The following is a 27,778-nucleotide window of genomic DNA, read 5'->3' as shown; positions in this document are numbered from 1 at the left end:
ATCTGTAAAGTGGAGATTAAAAATACATGCCCTACCTACTACATAAGGTAGCTGTTAGGATCAAATGAGAATGTGAAAAGCTTAATTCCTGCCTTTTGTGAGTGCTTTGTTTATTCTCTTCAAGAATAACAACCTGCCTAAAGCTAGTGAGATTGTCTGTTTAGAGAAAATATTTTAGATTAGAATATATTTAAAATTTAGGAAACCCCTTGAGTGTGAGTGGATATATAATCTACTTCCCCAAGCAACTTTCCTGTTGATAGGTGACACTGCTGATAGTATCACTGTGTGAGGTAGTGGCTGAAAAGTACCCTTTCCGGGTCTGTAAGCATGACTGGTCATACATTGGTTAAAAATCCTGTTCATTCAGATGATACTTGGTACACACTCTTTCTGTGGTCCTACCATCACTTCCCTTCCCTTCTCCCCCTCTGCTTTTTTTTTCCCATCAAAATTAATAATTATCACTTGAGATTTATATTTCATGTAATGCCTTTTCTAGCAGCATTTAATACACACTCAAAAGAACAAGTCTTAACTGAGAAACACAGGATATCTCCTTTTCACAGTAATTTTTTCTTTCAGTTCCAGTGATGAAAACTACAAGGCAGCTTCCTCAGAGGAAGCTAAACATTGATGAGTCCAGTGCAGCCAGGATGTTGAATATGAGGTGATAAAATCTTTATCACCTCCAGCTTGACTGTCCTGTAACTTAGTCTGAGTCTTTTGGAATAGTTATTCGTTTTTATTAACTGTATGGTTGTTATACAGCCATGGAAGGAAAAAGTTGAACATCAAAATCATCAACAATATACCTGAAAGACAAAATAGAGTAAAATAAAAACAATCTATAAGGAAGTTCATAATCACTCAGTGGCTATAATTTAAGATTATATACATAGAGATTTGGAAAACTATGTTTAAAAGAGTTAGCTGCATCAATTCGACATGAAACATTTAGATATTTTTTTTTATTTTTTTATTTGTGTGTGTGTGTGTGTGTTCAAGAATACTTGTTAAAAAAATTTTATTTAAACCCAAGTTAGTTAACATATAGTGTAATAATGTTTTTCAGGAACAGAATTTAGTGATTTATTACTTACATATAACACCCAGTACTCATCTGAACAAGTACCCTCCTTAATCCCCATCACCCAAAACCAGTAGATATTTTTTAATCTAACATTCTCACATTATTTTCTTCAACCATGAATCCTTAAAAACAGTGTGTACTCGGTAAAACTAGAAGGATCTTAACAATGAATTGAAAGGGTAAATAGGAGTGCCTGGGTGGCACAGTCCATTGAGCATCCAACTCTTCATTTTGGCTCAGGCCATGATCCCAGGATCGTGGGATCGAGCCCTGTGTCAGGCTCAGCGTGGAGCCTGCTCAAGATTCTCTCTCTCCCTCTGCCCCTCCCCTGCTTTCTCTCTCTTTTGCGGGGGGGGGGGGGGGGATGGTGGGGTAGGGAGAATAAAAGGATAAATAGAAAGATCTGGAGTTCTAGTTCTCGCTCTATTACTGACCTCCTGAGTTAGAAACTCTGGACTTGAGTCTCCATTTGCTCTTCTCTAAAATGGCAACACTGGGGGCGCCTGGGTGGCTCAGTCGGTTGAGCGTCCGACTTCAGCTCAGGTCATGATCTCACGGTTCGTGAGTTTGAGCCCCACATCAGGCTCTGGGCTGATGGCTCAGAGCCTGGAGCCTGCTTCCGATTCTGTGTCTCCCTCTCTCTCTGCCCCTCCCCCATTCATGCTCTGTCTCTCTCTGTCTCAAAAATAAATAAACATTAAAAAATAAATAAATAGGGGCGCCTGGGTGGCTCAGTCGGTTGGGCGTCTGACTTCGGCTCAGGTCATGATCTCACAGTCCGTGAGTTCGAGCCCCGCGTCGGGCTCTGTGCTGACAGCTCAGAGCCTGGAGCCTGCTTCAGATTCTGTGTCTCCCTCTCTCTCTGACCCTCTCCCATTCATGTTCTGTCTCTCTCTGTCTCAAAAATAAACATTAAAAAAATTAAAAATAAATAAATAAATAAATAAATAAAAAATAAAAATAAAATGGCAACACTGTGTCCCCTCCATGCCCCAGACATGTACTGGGAGAACAGAGCAACTGACAGTGCTCAGTTTTCATTTAGAATGCTCAAACATGACTTTCTCCTTCTTTTTTCATCAGTCACAACATTAATAGCTAGTAGAGCTCTAACAAGCACAAAACAGAAAATTTAAGTGCTGAAATTTTACACCTTAAAAATAAAATATGTTTTAAGGGGCGCCTGGGTGGCTCAGTCGGTTAAGCGTCCGACTTCAGCTCAGGTCACGGTCTCATGGCCCGTGAGTTCGAGCCCCATGTTGGGCTCTGGGCTGATGGCTCAGAGCCTGGAGCCTGCTTCCCATTCTGTGTCTCCCTCTCTCTCTGCCCCTCCCCCATTCATGCTCTGTCTCTGTCTCAAAAATAAATAAACGTTAAAAAAAAATTTACAATTTAAAATATGTTTTAAAAAGTCATGCATTAGTAAATCTTTATTTTTGAGGTCACACCAGGCAAATCTAGCAGGTGGCTATTGGTTGATTTTCCATAGGGAATAGGGCTGGAGGAGATAGTCACAGGGCTCACATCACTGTCTTGAAAGGGAAGTCTGCAATAATTAATGTTTTTATCTTAACACATTTAGGCTTAAAGCTCTGAATTAGCTTAAACTCAGATTAAGAATGAGTTCTGTCACATGCACATTGATATTATTTTAGTCCTGTTTGATCAAAACAGGAAACCTTAGGTTTAACTAGCATATGGATAAGCTTAATATGCTGTTGAAAAATGAGTCTGTTTTGCGACCAAAGGCTTTAAATGGAAAAAAAAAAAAACAATCCATATGTTAATTGACCCACAAAATTTGACATTTTCTTTATGAAATCAAAGCTAGATTGTTATATTTAAACCTTTTTCCAAAATGTAATTTCATTTTCATAGCAAATAGAATTTGCTAATTTTCATTTTATGGAATGTGTAAACTAGAGAATTCTATATGCATTATTATTGTCACATTTATAATATATATATATATATATATATTTTTTTTTTTTTTTTTTTTTTAATATTTATTTTGAGAAAGAGAACATGCAAGCAAGCAGGGGAGGGGCAGAAAGAGAGGGAGACCGAGGATGGAAGCAGGTTCCATGCTGACAGCAGGGAGCCCCATGCAGGGCTTGATGCAGGGCTTGAACCCATGAACCACGAGATCATGACCTGAGCCAAAGTTGGATGCTTAACCAACTAAGCCACCCAGGCACCCCAAACATTTCTAATATTTTAAATTAATTTTGGGAAGATGGCAGGAGCCATTAGAGGAATTATAAGTACCTCTGCTGTGAAGAAAAACAAAGAGTATGGCTTCCAAGAATAGTTTGCTCCCTGCTTGGTCAAGAATGGAAAGCTATCTTGGGATGACTCTCTTCCGTCTCACTCAATGGCATTGCCTAATGTGGCTTTAACAGAGTTTTGTTTGTCTTGATGCCTCATCTCTTAGCTGTTTGAAGGCCTCTCATAAAATGACAATTTCTTATTTTTCCCATCCTTCTTATAGTTTGTGACCTTATTTTATTTGGTGCCATTGTTTGCAACGGAATGTAACTTCAATGAATGACAGAATTTATTTATTTAAAAAAAAATTTTTTTTTAACATTTATTTATTTTTGAGACAGAGAGAGACAGAGCATGAACGGGGGAGGGTCAGAGAGAGGGAGACACAGAATCTGAAACAGGCTCCAGGCTCTGAGCTGTCAGCACAGAGCCCAATGCGGGGCTTGAACTCACTGACCGTGAGATCATGACCTGAGCCGAAGTCAGCTGCTTAACCGACTGAGCCACCCAGGCGCCCCAATGAATGACAGAATTTAACAGCGAGCTGGAATTCAATATTCTAAAAACTGAAATTTATTCACATATATCTCTTATCCACATCTATTGAAGGATTCTTGTATTGCTCTTCATTCCTAAACTTCTTAAAGAAGCATAGGAACATACCTCTTCAAACAAAAAGCTGTAACAAATTTCAGTTAAGTCTATTTAGAAAAAAGCTAGGAGATCCATAGGCCAACAAAGAATCTTTGAATATTTTCAACAAGCCAATTAGGGCTAGCTAGAGAGAATTGCTAAAAAGTTTAATCCCAATTTCTTTTTATAAGATCTTTTTTAATTTTTTTAACGTTTTTTTTTTTCAACGTTTTTTTTTTATTTTTGAGACAGAGAGAGACAGAGCATGAACGGGGGAGGGGCAGAGAGAGAGGGAGACACAGAATCGGAAACAGGCTCCAGGCTCCGAGCCATCAGCCCAGAGCCTGACGCGGGGCTCGAACTCACGGACCGCGAGATCGTGACCTGAGCCGAAGTCGGACATTTAACCGACTGAGCCACCCAGGCGCCCCTATAAGATCTTTTTTAAGTTTATTTATTTATTTTGAGAGAGAGAGAGAGAGAGCCAGGGAGAGGCAGAGGGAGAGGGAGCGAAAATCCCAAGCAGGCTCCGCGCTGTCAGTGCAGAGCCCCATGTGGGGCTTGAATCCATGAACTAAGATCATGACGTGAGCCGAAATCAAGAGTCAGAAGCTTAAATGACTGAGTCACCCAGGTGCCCCCCAATGCCATTTTTGAAAGATTCCTTGAATAGGAAGAAAGAAATGAATAAAAGTGTTTTTTCTTTGGGCGTTTGGATATTTGGAGGGATAAGTGGTTCCATGAAATGTTTTGGTAATGGCTATAAGTAATGTTACCTTGCTGTTTGGACTATGCTAACATGAACAGAATGTAGTCTTTCCCCACTCTATTACTCTCTGGTCTGTACACTTTCTAAAGCGTCCAAAGTGACTGTTCCTTTTTGTCTATCATGAGATTTTTTTCTAGTATATTCTTCCAGGAAGAAGTTATTAAGTGATTTAGGCTGGAAAACATTGATTAAAGAAAAAAACATTGGGTGCCTGGCTGACTTAGTGGGGTGTGACTCTCAATCTTGAGGTTGTGAGTTCAAGCCCCATGTTGGGCATAGAGATTGCTTAAAAAAAGAAAGAGAGAGAGAGGGAGAGAGGGAGAAAGGAAGGGAAGGAGGGAAGGAAGGAGGGAGGGAACAAAGTCACGGCCATTTTACAGAAAATGTCATTACTTCTGATTTTTTTTTTCCTTTTATTTATTTTTATTTTTGTTCCTTTTAAAAATTTTTTGGAAAGCACTACTTTTTAGTATTCTTTCAAGTAATGGATGAAATAATTCTTTAGTCATAGGCCTACTGTTAACATAGAGTTAGAGCACAATAACAAATATATAACATTAATAATACATGTGGATTGTAAATATGACATTTTAAGAGAATATTTCCAAACAAAAACTATTAGTAGACTTATCCAATTAGTGACCTTTATAGCTTCATGAACATCAATGACCTTTTTAATTTTTTGAAATCAAGAGTAGAGAAAATTTTAAAGAAGTTACTGGAAAACACGAGCAATCTGCAGAACTGAACAACAGCTGCCATTGTTAGCACTTTAAAATACAGATTTTCTCTGGCATTTTTCATGTTTAGGTTGTTTAGGTCCACAAATATCATGACTGAGCATAACAGGTACTAACTGTGAAATAAAAGCATGGAAGGTGAACAGGAGGAGTCAGGTGTGATGGCTAGTCAAACCTATTATGCCAATGTTCCCATCTAGATGTACCCAACTTTCTTTCTTTCTTTCTTTCTTTCTTTCTTTCTTTCTTTCTTTTTTTTTTTTTTTTTTTTTTGACAGAAATGAGCAGTAAGAAACAAAAACTGCTGTGGACAAAAAGAAGGATGAAATAATAAAGACCAGGCATCCTCACATTCATTTATAGTTACAATTTATAATCAGGCGTAAGAGAGATGATGAAACAAAATCAAGAAATGCTGATAACTTATACACCTGTTTTATATATCTGTTTTTTATATATCTTACATATCTGTTTTTATATATCTGTTTTATATAACTGATCCAGAGAGTAATAACAGGAATACAATTTGTGGATAATTTTAAAACTATATTTATTACAGGTATCCATTGTTTCATGAGATGCTCTTCTGCAAAATGAGTCAAATTTGGAAAAAAAAAATTCCTTTAGCACGAAAGAAAGGCATTTTTTTTTTTTTTTTTTTTTTTTTTTTTTAAGTAATCTCTATATCCAGTGTGGGGCTCGAACTCACAATCCCAAGATCAAGACTCGCATGCTTTACAGACTGAACCAGCCAGGCACTCTTGAAAAATTATTTAAAAAAAAAAAAAAAATTTTTTTTAACGTTTTATTTATTTTTGAGAGAGACAGAGACAGAGTGTGAGCGGGGGAGGGGCAGAGAGAGAGGGAGACACAGAATCTGAAGCAGGCTCCAGGGTCTGAGCTGTCAGCACAGAGTCCAATGTGGGGCTGGAACTCACGAATGGCGAGATCATGACCTGAGCTGAAGTCGGATGCCCAACCGACGGAGCCACCCAGGCGCCTCAGAAAAATTATTTTCTTAATGGAAGGAATGACTCCTCACTTTTTGGCCCATATATCTGAGGGTTTCTTAAGGTGGTATCATGCATGGAACGGACTACCCTTAACTACGTAATTTTGTTTCTTTGAAGATAAAAAGTTCTAAAGGATACTGTACACATAAAGCGTTATTTCAGGTATGTTAACTACCTTTTTCATTTTCTTTTTGTACATACTCTGGCTTTGGTAATTGACATGTTACAGTGATACTTCCTATCGTATTTTAAGATACCCTAATCTTTTAATCATATTAATAAAAATATGCTTACCTAAAGAAGGAGCGAGCCAATATACTATAAAAAATCGAAGGAATGCTTCATCAAAACACTTCAAATGTAGTGAAAGTGCCAAAGCTGGATTAAATACAGCTCCTGTTAGACTTCCTCCTGTAATACATTTTAAGCAGAATGATACCAAACCATATATTTTACATTTTCATGTAACTAGAAATAAAGGGGTTACTAGATACAACTACTTTGTTTTAGGTGTTTAAGTATTCTTATGCTATAATCTTCCTTTGCAGAACCACCGTGCATATTATAGAGTATAAAAATAGATTATAGATGATAATATGCCAGGTATTAAAAAAGGACATAAGAGTTTTAATCCAGTGCTTTTCCTATGTATTACAGAATGCACATTGAAAGTTAATCTACTCTATTATTGTTCCTACAAGTTTATGAAATGGGAGACTTGGCTGCCCATCTTAACATTCACCAATTTAAATGAATGAATAATAATGAAAATAAAATGAAAATACATTTAAAATGGATACAATGCCCCAGAATCCTCTTGGACTTAAGTATATCTTTGTGTTTAAAACAAAAGTAAAATGGACCAAAGCGTTATCACTGACTCTGTTTTTACTTGTCAACAGAGAGAACCCTGAAGAAGGGACTGTGAATGGCATGTGAATAAAGTGGTTACTAAATTTTTTTAAATAAAAAGAGTGGTCGTGTACAGCTGGGAAAGATAAGCACAAATTCTAACTGTTGATTGCTTTTCAGGATTCATGGTACAGCTCTACACCCAGGTTCTCTGACATGGGGCCTAGGAGTTTGTACTTCTGGCTGGCCTCACAAGCAAGTGAGAAAAAGCAGAGGAGGCTGGACTTCCTGTCTGGTGGTACCAGACGTGTGGCTCAGCTTTTCAGAACACACTCTAAGAATATTCCTGAGACAATGACATTTCTGTTGCTTCTTCCGTGTGGAAGCTTGGGCACACACATCTGCCTCTGACTCAGCCACAGAGACAGATCCCAAGATCTTCACAAATTTTACCCTGCCATGTGCCACTAGAGTATGTTGCCTTTATAAAATGCAGTAAAATTAGAAACTAAGTGACCCTTTCATAAGATTTCACTAATGAGATTTCATACTTGATAAGGCTGAAAACAAGCCATGTCAAGATGAACACATTGACCAGTGAACTAAGTTCACTCCGTGGCTAAGAGTTTTTCCTAGCACACCAGCCTCACAGCATGACTCATATTCACGTCTCAGCAATTCTAAATGATACCATGTCATGGACCTTCAGAATCATTCTTGAATAGTCAATCCTGGAATGTTAGACCTGCAACTGCCAAGCACCAACAGGATTGTCAATTCAGTTCAATAAAAAAATTGAGTTCCTATATACTAGACATTATGGGTAAAAAGATACTGACTTACACAGGTCTTTACAATACCATGTAATATAAGCTATTATAATATTAGTGACCTGTGGTTTTTTTTTTTAAGACATGGATCAGTAAAATAGAAAACCACCACCCTCATAATTAGCTCACTTTGGTGTTCCCATTAGGTCTTTGTTATTTCCATTAAGTCCAAGAACACGATCTATCAGTCTTCTGCCATCCTAAAATTCAAACTACTTCACTCTCCTTATCTTCTAATCCTCACATGTCTAATTCTATTGAATGTGACGTGGTGAAGCTGCTCCTCCTACCAAGAGGTAAAGTCTATTCCCCTCTCTTGAATATGGACTGGCTTTCAACTTTCATTGACAAACAGAATGCAGCAGAAGTGATGCTGTGCTAATTCTGAACATGACGAGTGATGCTGAGTGAATTACAGGTCTCAGTAAATCCATCAGCTTCCACTTTTTGCTCTCTTGGAACAGTGCCCTGACCATGTAAGTAAGCTGGTCTAGGCGGCTGGAGGATAAGAATCCACATGGAGTATAACTGAGGCACCTTAGCTGACAGTTGCCACCGACTGCTGGACACGAGTGAGGCTACCTGGGCTCTTCTAGCACTGCCAGCTGCCCAGCTATAAGATCTCAGAGGAATTTCCATCTCATCCACAGAATCATGAAAAACAATAAATTATGATTTTAAGCAATAGTTAACTGATACAGAAATTCTTTATCAGGAGTAGGTTCTGTGTCAACAAAAGCCCAAAACATGTGGCTTTGGCTTTGACATTTTAGACTATATACCTCTTTTTGCATGGGGCTGTCGTATGCATTGTGGGATGTTCAGCAGCATCCTTGGTCTTTACCCACTAGATGCCAGCACATCCATCTCCCCCACCATTGTAACATTTAAAAATGTGTCCAGACATTGCTGAGTGTTGCCTGGGGAGTTTTCCTGCTGAAAACTGCTGTTGTAGAGAACTACTGATACTTGTTTACAAGTAGACATACACAACGTTGTTTATAGTAGCAAAGAACTGGGGGAAACCTGAGTGTCCATTCATAAGAAGGTAGCTAAATAAGCAAGCTTCATACTTTGGAATTCAGTATTTTGAAATAATGAGAGAAATCTCTTTACTACTTAACACTGGTAGATCTCCAAGATATCACTAAACGACCACCACCAAAAAAAGTAAACTGCAAAAAGGCATCATACCTTTTACATTAACATGAACATACATAAAACAATAGTTTATATAGGGTCTTAACTGTATGTATAATAAATCACATAAAGAGTTTGGAAAGACATACACACATGCATGTGCAGAGGACTATCCTTGTGGGAAGAGCAAGCAAGGAGGGAGAGGGGACAGGCATGGATGGTGGCAGTCAAAAGGCACTTTTAGTCTCATCGGTAGTGTTTCAATGTTTTACAAAAAGAACAAACACATTCATGCATTGTATAATTAAATGTGAATTCATCAGGCACAGGACTAACAAAATGGCTTTGAAAAATGTTACTATTTATTGACATCTGAAGGGGAGAAGTCATAATAAATATATATTGAAGAAGAGGTATCAGTGGGAAGATAGAGCTGGCTGATTGCCCAGAGTCTTACAGGACAGCACGAACTTGGTGAAATTACCACAGTTAAAGACTGTGTCAAAGTCCAAGTTACAAATCTGGCAATTCTAGATACTAATGTTTCTCAATACTCCTAAAGGGAATCAAATTCTCTATGACAGGATGACACTAATTACAATCACAAGACTCATGTATAAGCCAGAATGTCAATGAACTAATTTACAGTGGAGGCTAGCCCTTTCCAGTGACCAGAATATTTGTGCCAGGTACTATGCTAAGAACTTAAAACACATTATTTATATTCCTCATAATGGTCCCAAGAGATAGATGCTATTATTCTCCATTTAAAAGATGAGGAAGCAGGCCTAAATTAAGCATCTCTTCTAAGGGCATAGTACAACTCCAAACCTGTGCCCTTAGCCACTATATTAATAAATGTTTTGGACCTTTGTTTGAAGCAGTTTTTCATTTGTAATTTAGCACTTATTTCATATGGTTATTGTATTGAAAGCAAACACATGTAAAGGACTTAGTTCCCTTCTCCTTTGACAAATAACCTTACCTATATTCTTCATCATTTAGAAGGATACCAAAAACTCCTGAATGTAGTAATGAGATGAATTAAAAATACTACAAATTATTCAAACAATGTATTAGGCCAATTTTAAAGCCCTTAGGTGTAAAATATAAAATACCAGATATATATTATTTCTTAAGCATTATTTTTTAATGTGAATAGAGTATTTGCTAATTCATTCATTCACTCATTCCAAAAATGCTATATATTTGTAACAGGTGACACAATGTTAAGACCTGGTTATATGTTGTAATGAATAAAACAATTTTAGTTTCTGTATTCATAAAGCTTTCTGTCTGGTGGGGGAAGAGCTCTGGAAACAAGTATATAATTAAAAATTCTACAAAGGAAATGAAAAGGTGCAGTAATAAAGACAACTTAGACATGTAAAATACCAGATTTTTTTTCAATGTCTAATTACAGTTGACCCTGGGACAATATGGGTTTGAAATGCATGGGTCCACTAATATGCAGATTTTTTTGACAAATACAGTACAGTAATGTAAACATATTTTCCTCATGATATTCTTAATGTTTTTCTCTAGCTTACTTTATTATAACAGTATAGTATATAGTACATATAACATACAAAATACATGTTAATCAACTGTTAATGGTTAAGGCTTCCAGTCAACAGTAGGCTATTAATTTTGGGGAGAATCAAAGTCATACATGGATTTTTTACTGTGTAGGGGGTCAGTGCCCCTCACCCCTGCATTGCTTAAGGGTCAACTGTAATTACACAGTGAATGCACCTCTGTCTTATCCTGTTCATTGAACTAAATTCTCCCAAAATCTAAATTAAGGAAGATTTACTTGAAATTTACATTAATAGTTTTATAGCTCTAATATGTTAATAAATCACATAGCATTTTTGTTTTACTTTATTTGGGAAGACAATGAATACATGTTAAGTGGTAATAACATCAATGGCCTCCATGTGCACATCAAAAGTCGAGGGTGCTAAATCAATAAACAGAGAACCAGACACATGGTCACTGGCTGTTGGAGGAGCCTGGGCCATGTTGCTGGACTGTTATGTTCTGTAATCTTAAAATACAAAACCAGTTACCTTGATGCGACCTGTACTGGTGACTTCTCAGTGCTCTCAAAGTACAAGTGATTAAAGAAACATCCCAGCATGCAACTATGTCAAATCAGTACCAATAGTATCTTAGAAGTTAAAAGACATATCAAGCTTGTAATGAGACCTGACTTAGCTGACCCTTCCCCTGGCTTTCCTTCCCTATCCTTTCTTAAATCCTTCTTACAAAAGCCTCACTTCTGCCTGATAAAACAGAAACTCAACCAGTCCCAAGACAGTTCATTCCATCTGGAACAACTTTGGTCTAAAGTTATGTCATATACATAGAAAATAATGGAGAGTGAAATGGCTTAGTATAGCAACACCCAAAGTGTATTCTCTTCTGCTACATACTCCTAGACAAAATGATTCCATAAGTTTGAAAAACTTCCATATTCTCCTTTTGTAGTTCCACAATATACAGCAGTGTATACAGAGCAGTAAAGGCTCTTTAAAGTCTTAATATTAGAAAATCTGTTTAATCCAGTGTTTGCCAAACTTATTTGCCAACAGAATCTTTTTGTAACTTAAATTGTTTTAATTATGGTGAAATATGTATGGCATAAAACATACCATTTTAACCATTTTAAGTGTATATCCAGTGGCAATAATTACATTCACAATGTTCAACAATCACCACTATTTCCACAACGTTTCCATCACCCCAAATAGGAAATCGGTACCCATTAAAGAAAGTCCCTATTCCTCTCTGTCCCCTAGTCCCTAGTGACCTCTATTATACTTTCTGGCTATACTCTCTGGCTATCCAGAATTTGCCTATTCTGGATTTCTTTATAAGTGCAGTCCTGCAACATTTGTCCTTTTGTGTCTGGCTTATTCAACTTAGCATAATGTTTTCAGGGTTGATTCATGTCACAGTATTTATCAGAACTTAATACCTTTTTATGGCTGAAGAATGTTCAATTGTATGTACATGTTTTTGTTACTTTTGAGGAATGCAGTGTAGGAATGCTGATAATGAAATGAGTATAACCTTTAATGTCAGTACCATGATTCCAGCACATTCTAGCTGTGTGACCTTGGATAAGACATTTCACTTTTGTGAGCCTCACTTTACTTAAAATGGGAATAATATATCCATCAGTGAGTTTTTCTAAGGATTAACTAAGATAACTCATATATATTTCCTGTATTCTTGGTATATTGCCTGATGAATATTCTTATCTCCCTTATATTGGCAGAAAAGAAAGATAACAATAGATCAATTTCTGTAACAGTAGTAATTCATAGTTGTCTATTAGGTTCTACCCCTGCAAACAGTCTCCTGTGCTCTCAATACTTAACCCACTAGCCACTGACCACTTGAAATGTGGTTACTGTAGTTGAGGAACTGAATATTTAATTTTAGTTAATTTAAATCTAAATAAACACGTGGTTAGTGGCTTCCAAATTGGCCAGCACAAGTCTGGATGAGAGCAGTGGTTCTCAACTCTAGTTTTATGTTGGGATTATCTGGAAAACTTCAGGATACACCATTAATTATATAAGTACAGAGCTAAACAGTGACATAACTTTTTGCAAGAGATGATTCTCTTCCTCCATGTGGCATGCTTGTTCTTTAGCCAAAACCTAAAACTTTAATAAGCAGCTATTCACCAACCCCTCAAATATACATATATGCTTCCCTCTCTTCTATACCTTTTATTTCCATCTGTGTCTACACAAAGTATAGTACTAGATCTAAAGGAGGGAAGCTGGATTGAAAAGTCTTTCATTTTTATCCTGGGAAGCCAAGCAAATGTTTAGGAGACCTTATCCTTAGGTTTGCTTCTATTCATAGTTCCAATGGGTAGAAGATAGACTCTTACCACTAATTTCCTTTTATCAGAGTCCTGTCTCCAAAACATTTTATATAGTCTCAATGAAGCTACTTTGTTGTAATCATTTAAAATGACACATTTCATCATTAAAATTTTGTTTTTTGGATTTTATTGTCCCATATAGGATATCCAGGTTACCCACTGCATCTGACATCTGTCAAAGTAGACAAATCGGTTGCAAGAAATCAACAGATTTCTCAAGTTATTTGTTTTTAAAAAGCATCTTTAATTTCAAGCAAGTTTTAATTTCAAAACACATCTTTATAGGCCACTTAAAAGTTCTTCTATAACTCAAGATGATTTGTTAAGGAAATAAGAAATGACTTTAATTCTGTAGAAAAAGAACTAAATAAATTAAATTAAAATTAAAAAAAATAAAAAGAACTAAAAACTACAGAACTTCTACTCCTCCCTCTGACTACTAACCAGTCATGTAGCCTGTGCTTTAAATTGGAAGGAGCTTTTTAAACTCACGATCATTTTTCAGTCAGAGTGTCAGGTTGGCATGAGGGAAGAGGTAGCTGATAAGTTATCTTTCTTCTCTACCATTAAAACAATCCCTTTGTAGGATATTTGAACCCTTGGCAATATCTCACAAGATCTCAGTTTCAGCACAGTAATGGCTCCTGAATGGAGGATCTAGATGTCTGCACTACTGGTAAAGAACACGCTGCAAAATGGTCAGAATAATGGAGATACCAATATTGACATCGCAAATGTGTAGGGCTTTCAAATGTACCTTGGTAATGAACTTAGAGCCTCAGGTCATAGAGGCTCCGGACATGCCATGTGTTTTGTGGGAATAACAAACCTGTGTAGACCAAAAAGGTGATGATTGCTGCCAGCAGGTGGATACGAAGCTTGGTTCGGACCTCCTGGAAGTGCAGCAAAGCGCTGTGGAAAATAAAGGAGCAGATGGCCTCCGTGATGATCGCTTTGGGCAAGTCCACTTGAATGGGATTCCTGCAAGCGAAGCTCCTCTCGTCGAGGTGATACTTGCTCAGCCCCAGGCTCCACAGGACGCTTACGCAGTACCTGCTGCACAGGGCACCAATCAGCTGAGCCGACAGCCTAATGGCACCCGTCTCGGAGGACATTCCCCCCAGCAACATCTGCATCATCACGCCACACGGGTTGCTAGAGGTGCCCACCAGGGTCAGGCCATGCACCAACGAGAAGAAGTACACTAGCGTCAGCGGCCAGGTGGGGTGCGCGGGTTCCTGCTCGCTCAGCAGTTGCAGCTCATGGGTGCAGCAGCAGAGCTGGAAGGTGGCCAGAAACTCCAAGACGAAGGTGTGGATCATCGTGAACCTGTGCAGCTGCTGCCGGGTGACCACGCGGGCCAGCCCCATGAACAATACCAGCAACAGCATAAGCCCCAGCGAGGTGCAGTTGTCCTGCACCTCGGGCCAGAGGCCCCGCAGCGCGGTCATGGCTCGCTCCCGGCCAGACTAGGCTGCCCGCTTGGCTCTGGCAAAGGCAGTTTAGGGGCGGGAGTCCGAAGTCCCCAAGTCCTCAGCCCCGCCCCCTCCTCACGCCCCTGGGGCGGGCCGACTTCTAGGCCAGAAGGAGGCCCCCGGGCGTCGCGCTGGAGGAGTCCTCCCCCCCTCCCCGACTCGGAGCTAGGGTGTTGGGACCAGAGCCGGGGAGGAGGGGAGAGGAGGGGCGGCAAGGGAAGCTCTGCTAGGGCACTAGCTGAAGGGCCAACGGTCTGCGGGGGTCGGAAGCGCCCACGCCCCCTCGGCCTCCTTTAGGGACTGGAAGCGGGCGCGAGTCCGGCAGGGTGCGAAGGGACGCCGCGCGCCGGGACCGTTGCGCATGCGCGCGGGGGCCCGTGAGCCCTTGCGAGCAGCCGCACCGGGGACCCCAGGACCCCAGGCTGGGGCTGAGGGCGCTTTCGACCCGCACGGAATGGAAACGCGCGCGTTCGCTGCGATTTGACACTTGGTTTGAAGGGAAGACCTTGGTTTTCCTTCCTCGTTCCTAAACCGGTAAAACCGCCCTACTGGAATGACTCCTAGAGATCATCTCGGCCAACCACCTCGTTTTTATTAATGAAGCGACTGAGAAGACGGGAGGTGACGGAGGTGGGGCGCAGAGGCCAGGGGTGGTTAGCGGGAGTAGACTTTGGATTCGAGGGAACGGGGTTTGACCTGTGTGAACATGGGCACGTAACTGGGTTTCCTTGAGCTTTAGTTTTCCTCAGCTCCCTCGCAGGGTTGTGGGTCATAGGACCCACCTCCTCAATTTGTTTGGAAAAGCATGAAGGGGCGCCTGGGTGGCTCAGTGGGTTGAGCACTGGACTCTTGATTTTGGCTCAGGTCATGATCCCCGCGTTTTGTGATCAAGCCCCAAGCCTGCATAGGATTCTTTCTCTCCCTCTGCCCCTCTCCCCTGCTCTCTCTCTCTCTCCCCTCTCTCTCAAATAACAAAGTAACATGAAAACACTAGCAAAGAGAGCCGAGCACACAGAAAAGTGTTCAGTAAGTGCTAGCTTAAAGTCTGGTAATGCCAGAGTCCAGGGCTCTTGCCGCCGCGGCTCACTCTCAACAGCTCACCTATCTGGGGCGGCCCATTGTGAGTAAGCTGTTGGAGAAGGTCAGGGATTCCTCCGACCTCGCACCTAGTCTGGTTTTGAGCTAATGCCACAGGTGTCAGAGTTTGCGGAGGGGAGAGGCGGGTGGGAGGCAGGCTCAAATGCCTCAGCCCTGTCCCACCTCCGTCTTGCCGCCACCGGGCTCTCTTGACCAAGAAAAGAGTCCACATTCTTAGGAGAGAGGAACAAAATGAGAGGAATAATTAGCCTGAGCTTCCAGTGATAAGAGGGCACTTGGCAGGTGTTCTTGATGATTCTCTTCAGCTTTCCTCCCCTTTCTCAACTTGTCCTGTTTTTTCGTTTGAGGGAGAGAGAGCGCGAGCGAGCGAGAGCGCAAACACCAGCAGGGGAGAGGGGTGGAGGGAGAGAGTGCGAGCGAGCAAGAGACGCCTAAGCAGGCTCCACATTTCGGGGCATAGACTGTTGAGGGGCCTGATCCAGGACCCTGAGATCGTGACCCGAGCCAGAATCAAGAGCCGGAAGCTCAACCGGCTGAGCCACCCGGGCGCCCCTCAACTTGTACTTTTATAACTAATGAAAGTTCTCTTTACAACTCCGAATTGGGGGGGGGGGGGGAATGCCGAGAGACATTCTCTGCATTAAAAAATAAGTACTGGGGATGCCTGGGTAGTGCAGTCGGTTGAGCGACGACTTCGGCTCAGGTCATGATCTCACGGTGTGTGGGTTTGAGCCCTCCATGGGCCTTGCTGCTGTCAGCGCAGAGCCCGCTTGGGATCCTCTCAGCCCCCCTCTCTCTGCCCCTCCCCCACTCCCGCTCTCAAAGATAAGCATTAAAAAAACAATGAAAAGAAACACTTGCACCTTTCCTTTTTCCTGCATTGGTGCCTGATGAAGAATTTAGAGTAAATTAAAACTAGTCGCTGCTGTCCAAAGGGGTAGCTTTTAAATCAGTCCTGTGAGTGTAACCCTTTCATTGCTCCCCTTTACTGAAAGTCACTTGAGAATGTGAATATATTTTGTTTACTGCTCTGCTGATAATTCACTGTCATTAGCAAGAGCCATGTAGAAAACTTAGTCTTTTGAACTTTGATTAGAAATTTTAATATTATATATTGTCTTTTAAAAAGATTTGGGGCATCATTTCAATTAGAACGAGAGCAGAAGAAAACCAATGACTTGTAATTGAGTATTTCACATCACATAAATCAATCTCTATATTCAGAAACAAAAATCTCAAATTACCCTAATTCCTTCAGCAAAATCGTCTGTTGATATGGGTGACAGAGGTGCATCTTGCAAACCCAGATCTTAAAATTCCAATTCCCAAGACCAGTATCTTTGTGAAAAAGAATGACTTACACGGATTGAGAATATAAATTAGTATTGGATTATAACTCAAAGTATAAACTGAATATCCATGAAGTTATACTTATATACATAAATAATTGAATAAGGAGTCTAAGCATAGCTCTTTGCTTGTTAAGTGTGGGCTATGCATATTGACTTACTTTCAAAGAGAATATACTATGGAAAGGTGTGGTGGGGGGAAGATGAGAAAGAGAAACTTTGCAGTGGAGAAACTTGACAAACACTATCTCAGCTAAAGGATCAAGGTTAACATCAACAGTGATGTCATGTTGACAGTATGTACCCTTGATAGGACGTAATGAGAATGGCCCGTAATGAGAATGGTTTTCCTTTCCAAAACACATAACCCCAATATAATCATGAGAAAAACATTAGAGAAATCCCAGCTGAGGGCTATTCTACAAAATGCCCCTACCAGTGTCCCTCAAATTGCTGAAGTCATAAAAAGAGAAGTCTGAGAAACTGTCACAGCCAAGAGGAGCCTAAGGAGATATGATGACTAAATGTAATGTATTGTCTTGGGATGCCTGGCTGACTCAGTTGGAGGAGCATGCGACTCTTGATCTTGGGGTTGTGAGTTTGAGCCCCAAGTTGGGGGTAGAGATTAAATGCACGCAAAAAAAATAATAAATAAAGGTGCCTGACTGGCTTAGTTGGTAGAGCATCTGACTCTTGATCTCAGGGTTGTGAGTTCAAGCCCTACATTGGGCGTGGAGCCTACTTAAAAAAATTTTAAAGAAAATTTAAATAAACAAACAAATGTAGTTTCATGGATGGGCTCTTTGGACAGCTAAAGGACGTTAGATAAAAACTAAGGAAATCTGAATAACATTGGGACTTTAGTTAATAGTAACATATTAATATTGGTTCATTAAGTATGACATGTTCCATAGTAATGTAAGATGTTAATAATAGGGAAAACTGTGGAGTGCCTGGGTGGCTCAGTCAATTAAGCATTGGACTCTTGATCTCAGCTCAGGTCATGATATCACGGTTTGTAAGATTGAGCCCAGCCCGCATCAGGCTTTGCACTGACAGTGACAGTGTGGAGCCTGCTAAGTATTCTCTGTCTCTCCCTTTCTCTCTGCCCTTCCCTTCCTCTCTCTCTCTCTCTCTCTCTCTCAAAATAAATCAACTTAAAAAACAAAAGCACAAACAAAAAAAACAAAATAATAGGGAAAACTGTGTGGGGCATATAACTTTCTGCGGTCGCAACTTTTCTGTAAATCTACAACTATTTTTGTTTTTTAATCTATAACTAAAATTAGTTTGCTAAAAATAAAATATCACATAGCATCGGAGTTGCTGTTAAAATTTTTTTTTTTTTTAGTAGAATTGGAACACCAGGTGGTTTCAACAGAGCCTGAGTTGGCCCCGGTGATTCTGGCAATGACAAGACATGGTGAAAATTACCACAACTATTTAGGAAGAAAAGCTTCAGCACAAGATCTCAGTTGCCTTGGGGCAGTCCTGTGTGGGCACCAGCAACTGCTGAGTTCTTTGGGCAGCTATCAGAGGCCTATCTGCCCTTGAAGCCTCAACAGAATAAGAGGGGTTTCTACAGAGAGCCAGAGCTGGGGCAGTCAGGAAGAAAATGGCAGTGAAGACAACTGTTCTGGAGGGGCACTTGGGACTTCACAAAACCATTTGGGAGAAAATAAGGAAGTTTGGCTTTCCTGCAGAATGAATGGAAGCAGAGGCAACCAATTACTCTTTCGCAACTGTTGTTGCAGTCCCTTATTTACTGTGAAGGACGCTGTTGCCTGAAAAACAGGTCTACAAACTAAGAGGACTTATTGCTAAGGTATCTGTGAAGCTCTTTAAAATCTGTTAAATATAAAAATTTATAAAATATGCACACACACACCCCCACACTCCCCAAATGCAATTTAACTACCTGAGTCAAAGTGTATTTTTTTTTAATATAAAAGTTAAAACTAAGTACACAGATGCCAGAAGTCCCTTTCATTACACCTCATCTATTAGAAATATAAACCTCAACCGACTTGTTTTTCAACTTCCTTTTGTCGTTAATGATGGGACTGGTGATTTTGAATGTATGCCTAAATTTTTGTTTTAGAATTTAACTGGACAAATCTGATTTCTTGCCAGGTTTATCAACTCTTTGAGTTCTAGTTACGGAGCTACCTCTTTCTGTATTTCACTCCACCTAACTTCCTTTTTACTGTTCCATTTCTGATGCTCAACTGGCTATTTCATCTTTACTCAACCTTTCTTACAGTGTGTACTATGACTGGCTCTTTTATGTTAAAAGTGAGATTTGCATTTTTTAGTAGGATAACTCTTCTCATCTCTAGATGCAGAACAAAATCTAACTGGATCTGTCAAGAGACACCCTAGCCCCAGAACAAGACTTGTTCAATGAAGGTTATGGACAGAATGACTAATAGGCTTTTTATCACCATGGAGTCTTCATTCATTCAACAAGTATTTATTGAGCATTAGTTAGGTGCCAGCCAGTACACTAGGCACTGTAATAATAAATACTATCTCTTTATTCTTGGTGCTTAAGCTATTGAGAAAGACAGTATTAAACAATGTTTAAGTATTATGCATATTAAGATAGGGGAATATTCAGCTGTCATCTCTACAGTTATGGTTTTTCATCTTTTAGGTGGGGGAAATCATAGACTCCTTGCATTTGATCAATGTCATAGACCTTTGCCCTAGAAAACAAACATACCCTCAAAATCTTGCCAGTAATTTCAAGTTATTCATGTGTCCTTTTGAAGCCTTTCCATGCACTCTGGGTTTAGGATTCCTACCATAAATGAAAAACACTAAAATCAGATGAAACCAGAAGAAGCAGGAATCCTAAAATATATGAAGGGGAAGAGAGACAAAGTGCTGAGGAGTAAGAGCAGCAAGAATGAAAAATACGTTTCCACAGATTTATTTTAACATGTGTTATCTCCAGCCAACATACATAATTAATGCTTCCTGGAACAATCCCCTATGGAGGAACCAATGCCCCACCAAGTGAACCTTGCCCTCCCATACAAGAACACTTTAAGAAGCTACCAGCTCCTTCACCTTTATAGCAACATGATGAGTGGTAAGAGGTGCTACAAATCAAAACTAAGCAGGATAAGGGGGATGGACAGTTACTGGGACTTTGTGTGTTTGTGTTATTTTATATAGTTGTACAGACTATCAAGGAAGACTTCTCTGATAAAGTGATATTTGAGAAGAAAATTGTAGAATTAGGGGAGCAAACCATGTGATTTTCTAGGATAGCCGTTAGGGCAAAGGGAGCAGCAAAAGGGAGGAGGCCAGTGGGCAAAGCAGAGTGAGTAAGGTGAGAGAATGGTGGGAAATGGGGCCAGAGAGGGAGATGTATATGTGTCAGGTGTCCCAGGGTTGAGGTGAAAGGGTCAGGGGTAAGAGATAGAACCTGAGGGGACCAGACTCTGATGGGATCACAGAATGAACGCTATTAGCAATGGGAAAACTGCTCAGTGAAACCCAGCAGGTGTTTTGCATTGCAATACCCACAACAGCACAAATGCTGAAGTGGAGTGGTTAGCCATATTGGATAATGGAGAGAGGCTTACTGAGCTTTACCTTACCAAGGTGAGGGTCCATGTGTGTTAAATGTGGACACCCCCTCTGTGTGTGTGTTCGAGGGGGTGGGAATAGGGTGGAGCCCGGAAACTGAAAGAACAATGGGGAAAATACTTAGGGAAGTGGTCAGAAAACAGAAGGCTAGGATATCTTCAGTGGGAAGAGCTCAGAAATAGAGAAAAGGAAAAGGATCAGGAAAGAAGGGAAGGGAGTAAGGAATCAATACATGTCAAATGTCCACAATTTTCCAGGATCTTGACATATATATTTTAATTTGGCTTTAAAGCAATACTATGAGATGGGTGTTATTGTCCCCATCTTATAGATAAGAAAATTTCAGACCCAGAAAAATTAAGTAAATTGACAAGGCGATACACTACTAGTAAAGAGTAGGAGAGGCAACTTTATTATTTTGTCTTCAGTTATTACCTATTTTCTTATGTTGTTGTATTGATTCATTCCTAATAATATATTTGGAGAAACAAAATTATGTTACAATTAGGAAGACAACAAAAGTGCAAAGTATTAGGTATGGTTATAATTTTGCTTATTGGGCTCTCCTCACTGTTGGATTACACACCTGGCCTTACAAAATAATGCCACAAGATGGCAGCATCTTACTCATTGGTTTGGGGACCACTCAGGTTCCATGGATAACTGTTTCAATAAAAATATTGAATAAAAATTTTAGGATTGCTTGTTCTAGCTTCGAGGAGAATGCTGGTGCAATTTTGATTGGGATTGCAGTGAATGTGTAGATAGCTTTGGGTAGTATTGACATTTTAACAATATTTATTCTTCCAACCCATGAGCACGGAATGTTTTTCCATTTCTTTGTATCTTCAATTTCCTTCATAAGCTTTCTATAGATTTCAGCATACAGATCTTTTACATCGTTGGTTAGGTTTATTCCTAGGTATTTTATGCTTCTTGGTGCATTGTGAATGGGATCAGTTTCTTTATTTGTCTTTCTCTTGCTTCATTATTAGTGTATAAGAATGCAACTGATTTTTGTACATTGATTTTGTATCCTGCAACTTTACTGAATTCATGTATCAGTTCTAGGAGACTTTTGGTGGAGTCTATCGGGTTTTCCATGTATAATGTCATGTCATCTGCAAAAAGTGAAAGCTTAACTTTATCTTTGCCAATTTTGGTGGGAATGCAAACTGGTGCAGCCGCTCTGGAAAACAGTGTAGAGGTACCTCAAAAAATTAAAAATAGATCTACCCTATGACCCAGAAATAGCACTGCTAGGAATTTACCCAAGGGATACAGGAGTGCTGATGCATAGGGGCACTTTTACCCCAATGTTTATAGCAGCACTTTCAACAATAGCCAAATTATGGAAAGAGCCTAAATGTCCATCAACTGATGAATGGATAAAGAAATTGTGGTTTATATACACAATGGAATACTACGTGGCAATGAGAAAGAATGAAATGTGGCTTTTTGTAGCAATGTGGATGGAACTGGAGAGTGTCATGCTAACTGAAATAAGTGATACAGAGAAAGACAGATACCATATGTTTTCACTCTTATGTGGATCTTGAGAAACTTAACAGAAGTCCATGGGGGAGGGGAAGAAAAAAAAAAAGAGGTTAGAGAGGTAGGGAGCCAAAGCATAAGAGACTCTTAAAAACTGAGAACAAACTGAGGGTTGATGGGGGGGGGGGGTGGGAGGAGGGGAGGGTGGGTGATGGGTATTGAGGAGGGCACCTTTTGGGATGAGCACTAGGTGTTGTCTGGAAACCAATTTGACAATAAATTTCATATTTAAAAAATATTGAATAAAAAGTAATGTATCAGTTATAGTCTGTGCTCAGAGTATACTATCTTGCTATACCTGTCTTGCGCAGAAATACTTGTCAAGAAATAGTGTAAAACCTCCTAAGTTCACAGAAATACATCCATTCATAGGCATTAGGATCTTGACATTTGCCTCCAGGTAAGCAGAAATGATTTCCAATGTTGTGTGGGAGTTATGGGAAATGGTAGAATGTAGTCCATCAGATTTCCACCTGGGACATCAGAGAAATATGTGTTAAAATTCTAGCTTTGACTCTTAGCTGCATGGTATTGGGAAAACAAAAATCTTTCTAGGGGTGCCTGGGTGGCTCCGTCAGTTAAGCAGCCAACCCTTGGTTTTGGCTCAGGTCATGATCTCACAGATTGTGGGTTCAAGCCCCACATGGGGCTCTGTGCTGACAGTGTAGAGTCTGCTTGGGATTCTCTCCCTGTCTCTCTCTGCCCCTCCCCAGCTTGTGCTCTCTCTCTCTCAAAATAAACATTTAAAAAATATCTTTCTAAACTTATTTCTTCATTTGTAAAATTTTTGCTCCTTAGATTTATTGTGAATTTCAAATAGCACATAAAAAGCTCTTGGTGAGTGTTTGACACTTAGCACTTAACGTATAGTAGCCATTATATATTAATTATTTATATAATAATTATTTATTGTTTTTCTCTATCTTTCTAGTGTTAGAAGTATAAGACACCTTAAAAACTATGTAGTGTTTTTTAAAATTTTAGAAAGTGCGAGTGGGAAAGTGGGGCAGGGAGAGATAAAGAGAATCTTAAGCAGGCTCCACGCTGAGCTTGATCCCATGACTCTGAGATCATGACCTGAGCTGAAATGAAAAGTTAGACACTCAGCTGACTGAGCCACCGAGGCACCCCCCCCACACAATTATGTAGTTTTGAAACCATCATAGAAACGTAAAGATGGATGGAAATTAAAATGAACACACTAGTGTTTCAGCAAGGCTTGACTTAAAACAACAAATTTTTGTCTCCCTCTTTCTTGAAGCCTCCCCCTTCCCTTCACTTGTTTTTCTGTAGAATCCTTTGTTCCAGGAATGTGGTGTCGATATTGACATCTTGCTGACCTCAGTGTATACTCAGTAAAGAGACTGGGATGGTGGGTGCCAGTGCTAGTCATGCGACCATCTCGAAGACATGATGGCACGGCTGATAGCATGTACCAGATTCCACCCAGATCCTGTATTTTCCTATTAAACCCCTCAGCCTTTTACCGCAGTCAAGCTTACAGTCTCGAAGGCATTAGCCTCCTGCAGCCTCATTTGCCTGACAAAGAAATAAACTATCTTCCTTTTTTATACCCAAACTCTGTGTTTCATATTTCAGCTCCAGAGCACAGAGGTTGGTTTTTGACAACTGTCTAATGGTTCTTGACCTTGTGTGCATATTGGAATCATCTGGGGAACTTTAAAAAATCTGTCTGTAAATTAGAGGCATCACATTTCCTGATTTCAAAATATATTTAGAAGCTACAGTAATTAAAATAATATGGTATTGACATAGAGACAGACAAATAGACCAGTGGAACAGAATAGAGAGCCAGAAGTAAACCCATGGATATACTACCAACTGATCTCTAGTAAGGGTGCTGAGATTATACAATGTGGAAAGGACAGTCTCTTCAACAAATGTTATTGGAAAACTGCATATCCACATTCAAAAGAATGAAATTGGATCCTTACCTTGTACCATACACAACAATCAACTCAAAATGGATTAAAGACTTAGATATAGGACCTGAAACAGTGAAACTCCTAGAAGAAAACATAGGGGAAGAGCTTCTTGACGCTGGTCTTGGCAATGATTTCTTGGATATGACACCAAAAACATAAGCTTCAAAAGCAAACATAAATGAGTGAGATCATAACAAATTAAAAAGCTTGTGCACAGAAAAGGAAACAATCAAAGGTGAAAGGCAAAGTACAGAACAGGAGAAAATATTTGCAAACCATTTATCTAATAGGGGGTTAACATCCAAAATACACAAGGAACTCTTAAACCTGATAGCAACAAACAAACAAACAAACAAACAAACAAAAAACAAGTAGCCCAATTAAAAAGTGGGCAAAGGACTTGAAAAGACATTTCTCCAAAGAATAAATACAAATGGCCACCAGGTACATAAAGAAGTGCTCAACATCACTAATCATAAGGGAAATGCAAATCAAAACCACAATAAGGTACTACCTCACACCTGTTAGGATGTCTATTACAAAAACAAACAGATGAAAGGTAAGTATTGATAAAGCTAAATGAAAAATCGGAAGTCCTGTACATTGTTGGTGGGAATGTAAAATGATTCAGCCTCTGTGGAAAATAGTATGGAGATTCCTCAAAAAATAAAAATAGAACTACCGTATGACCCACAAATTCCACTTTTGGTATATATCCAAAATAATTGAAATCAAGATTCTCAAAAAGATATTTGCACTCCCACGTTCATTGCAACATTATTCACAATAGCCAAATGTCCATCAGCAGATGAATGGATAAAGAAAATGTGGTATATACATACAATGGAATATTATTCAGCCTTAAAAAAGAAGGAAATCCTACTATTTGTGACAACATGGATGAACTTGGAGGACATTATAAGTGAAATAAACCAGTCTCAGAAGGACAAATACTGTATGATTTCCCCTTTTATAAGTATCTAGTATCTAAACTAGTCAAATGTTTGGAGGCAAAGAATAGAGTGGTGGTTGCCAGGGGCTAGGGGAGAGGGAAATGGGGAGTCGTTAAGTGGTGTAAGGTTTCAGTTACGCTAACTGAATAACTCTACTGATCTGTTGTACAACATAGTGCATAGTTAATAGCATAGTATTGCACATTTAAAAATGTTAAGAGGGTAGATCTCATGTTAAGTGTTTTTGCCACACACAAAAATGGGACACTAACTTTTGAAGGTGATGGATGTGTTCATTACCTTGATGGTGGTGATAATGTCATGGTTGTACGTATATGGCCAAACTCATCAAATTGTCAGCATTAAATATGTAAATAATTATATCTCAATAAAGTTTAAAAATATATATATATCTGCTGTCTGGAGGTCCAGCACCAGAAATTCTGATTTAGTTGGTCTGGGGTGCAGCATGGTCATTAGAAGTTTTAAAAACTCTCTGGATGATTCCAATATGCAGCCAAGGTAAAGAAATACTTCGCTAGAGCAATAGCCTCACTGTAAAGATGGGAAAGAGGCCCTGAGAAAGGAAATGACTTGCCTGTTGATATGAGATCAAGAACTCAAACCAGGGTCCTCTTGAGCACATAACACTGCTTCAGAGTCACTTCCTGTGCTTCCACACAAACACTGCCCCAAATTGTCTCATGTCATATTCCCTGAACACATCGGGTCCACCCCGTGTCAAAATCCACAGCAATACAAGCCGCCACTGGAGTGCTTATTGTGTGCCAGACACTGAACAAACCAAATTCTATGTGTTATGTGTAATCCATACAGCAAGCTTTCAAGGAAGGCATGAGTGTCCTCATTGGAAGAGGACGAGGCTGGGGGCACCTGGGTGGCTCAGTCGGTTAAGCGTCCGACTTTGGCTCAGGTCATGATCTCACAGTTCATGAGTTCAAGCCCCACATCGGACTCTGTGCTGACAGCTCAGAGCCTGGAGCCTGTTTCAGATTCTGTGTCTCCCTCTCTCTCTGTGACCCTCCCCCATTCATGCTCTGTCTCTCTCTGTCTCAAAAATAAATAAACGTTAAAAAAAATTAAAAAAAAAAAAAAGAGGACAAGGCTGATGTTCAAAGACTTGAAGAAACTAGCTGAAAGTCACAGCTAGTGAAAAAAAGCCAGGATTTGATTCAGGTCCACTGGACTTCAAATCTCTTTCACTACACTCACTGCCACTGTTCCCCCAACCCCTTACCTTCCTGGGTTATTTCTTCCCCAAGAACCAGCTCTAGTTTCACTCCATCTACAAAAGCCCTTCCACCCCATACCACAGGGATCTTTATATTTATCCAGCTTTCATGGCACTAATCACCCACATTAGCTACTTGGAAGGGTCTATCTCACATGGTAATTTCTTGTGTCATGTATATGATCTGTTTCCTTCTCCAAGAGGCTGAGAAGGAGAGGGACTTTCCTCCAACTGTGTTTCTGTCCTGGTCCTGTAGCTGTGTCGGGATACAGTGACTGCAAGATCATAATAGTATCTAGTCCTTTTTGAGACTCTTCCACTGGGAGTATCTGCAGAAGGGGAACACCTATAGGCCCAAGTAGAGTTGAAAATTTGAACTGAGAAAGAATGGAATTTTCCTCAGGTTTGGATTTATAGCAACATTTACAAGTAAGCCTCTAGGTGTCAGTAGAAAGCCTAGTTTTAAGAGTGTGAGAGTCCAATGAAACCAAAATCTTCAGGCTAGGAGTTTTTCCTCATTGTAACCATGAAGCTAAAGCTAGAATTCCCTCTGCAACATAACAACATGGAAGCAACATTCCTCTCAGCCCAGGGGTCAGTATAATAAGTCAGCCTCTTCCATGTTTGGACAGCTTTACTGGCATGCTGTTCTTGGTTTTATGTGAAACTCTGCTTCCTTGTAACTTCCACCTACTGTCCAAGGAAATTAAGTGGCAACAGCCCATGCACTGCACCTGGACCCAGGCATGTGGAAGGCCTGTTACAGCTGAGTCAGGCCTTCCACAAAGATTGATTACTCTAGGATGTTGCTGGCACCAGTGGGAGCCTTGCTGCTCTGGGCTAAGCATTATCCACCCTCAGAGCATACGGAAGGAGGCAAGAGAGCAACACACCTCTGGCAGGTTGTTATTCTCAACCAGGTTGCTATCATCTCTGCTAGACCCAGAGATGGAGAGAGTGACTCTTTCTAGCAAAGTCCAAAGACCTGGAAGGAAAGAAAAGCCCCCTTTTTACTCTGTTCTTCCCAAGGGCTCTTCTCCAATAGCCTGGTCTTTGCTTAGTCAAACCCATTCTTTCTCCTCAAAAAAATAGAGATTATCGCTGTACTTTCTGGTCCCAGCTGTATTCCTGAGAAATATATAGAACAAATCCAGTGTCTCTTCTAGGCATCTGAAGACAAAGATTAAGGCAGCCAACCAGCCAGCCACACATCCATCCATCCACCCACCCACCCATCCATCCATCCATCCATTAAACATATCTTTACTGGGAGCTTACTATGTGTTGGGTATTTAGTATCCTAGTA

The 27,778-nt window shown here is 40.0% G+C and overlaps 1 protein-coding gene and 1 long non-coding RNA gene across 13 annotated transcripts in view; one reads left to right on the top strand and one right to left on the bottom strand.

Moving 5' to 3' along the window:
• Positions 1–474: 474 nt before the first annotated feature.
• AQP11 (aquaporin 11) lies at positions 475–15,001 on the bottom strand. Its single transcript, XM_060605532.3, has 3 exons — positions 14,075–15,001; positions 6,811–6,927; positions 475–815 (listed from the first exon to the last, which is right to left on the bottom strand). The coding sequence occupies exons 1-3, from the start codon at positions 14,694–14,696 to the stop codon at positions 736–738; spliced, it is 819 nt and encodes a 272-aa protein (XP_060461515.1). The 5' UTR covers positions 14,697–15,001; the 3' UTR covers positions 475–735.
• A 163-nt stretch (positions 15,002–15,164) lies between these two features.
• The window catches only part of LOC144612916 (uncharacterized), a 38,504-nt gene continuing 25,890 nt past the window's right edge, over positions 15,165–27,778 (top strand). For 5 of the 12 annotated variants that reach the window (XR_013550102.2, XR_013550099.2, XR_013550110.2 and 2 more), the window contains exons 1-2: positions 15,204–16,775; positions 18,522–20,264. This is a non-coding gene — a long non-coding RNA (uncharacterized LOC144612916). Of the gene's footprint in view, positions 16,776–18,518; positions 20,265–27,778 lie in introns of all 12 variants that reach the window. The other 7 variants (XR_013550107.2, XR_013550106.2, XR_013550108.2 and 4 more) reach the window with 6 other exon arrangements.

This window comes from Panthera onca, chromosome D1, assembly GCF_046562875.1.
Source record: "Panthera onca isolate mPanOnc1 chromosome D1, mPanOnc1 haplotype 2, whole genome shotgun sequence".
Lineage (NCBI taxonomy): Eukaryota > Metazoa > Chordata > Mammalia > Carnivora > Felidae > Panthera > Panthera onca.
This window is presented reverse-complemented; position numbering and strand designations above follow the sequence as displayed.

Excerpts from the sequence above, each read along its gene's own strand:
- AQP11 (XM_060605532.3), bottom strand. The coding sequence starts at position 14,696 with ATGACCGCGCTGCGGGGCCTCTGGCCCGAGGTGCAGGACAACTGCACC. Across the intron at positions 6,928-14,074 it reads CACCTTTTTGGTCTACACAG|GAGGAAGTCTAACAGGAGCT; the intron begins GTTTGTTATTCC and ends AATGTATTACAG. Across the intron at positions 816-6,810 it reads TTGGCTCGCTCCTTCTTTAG|GTATATTGTTGATGATTTTG; the intron begins GTAAGCATATTT and ends TTTGTCTTTCAG.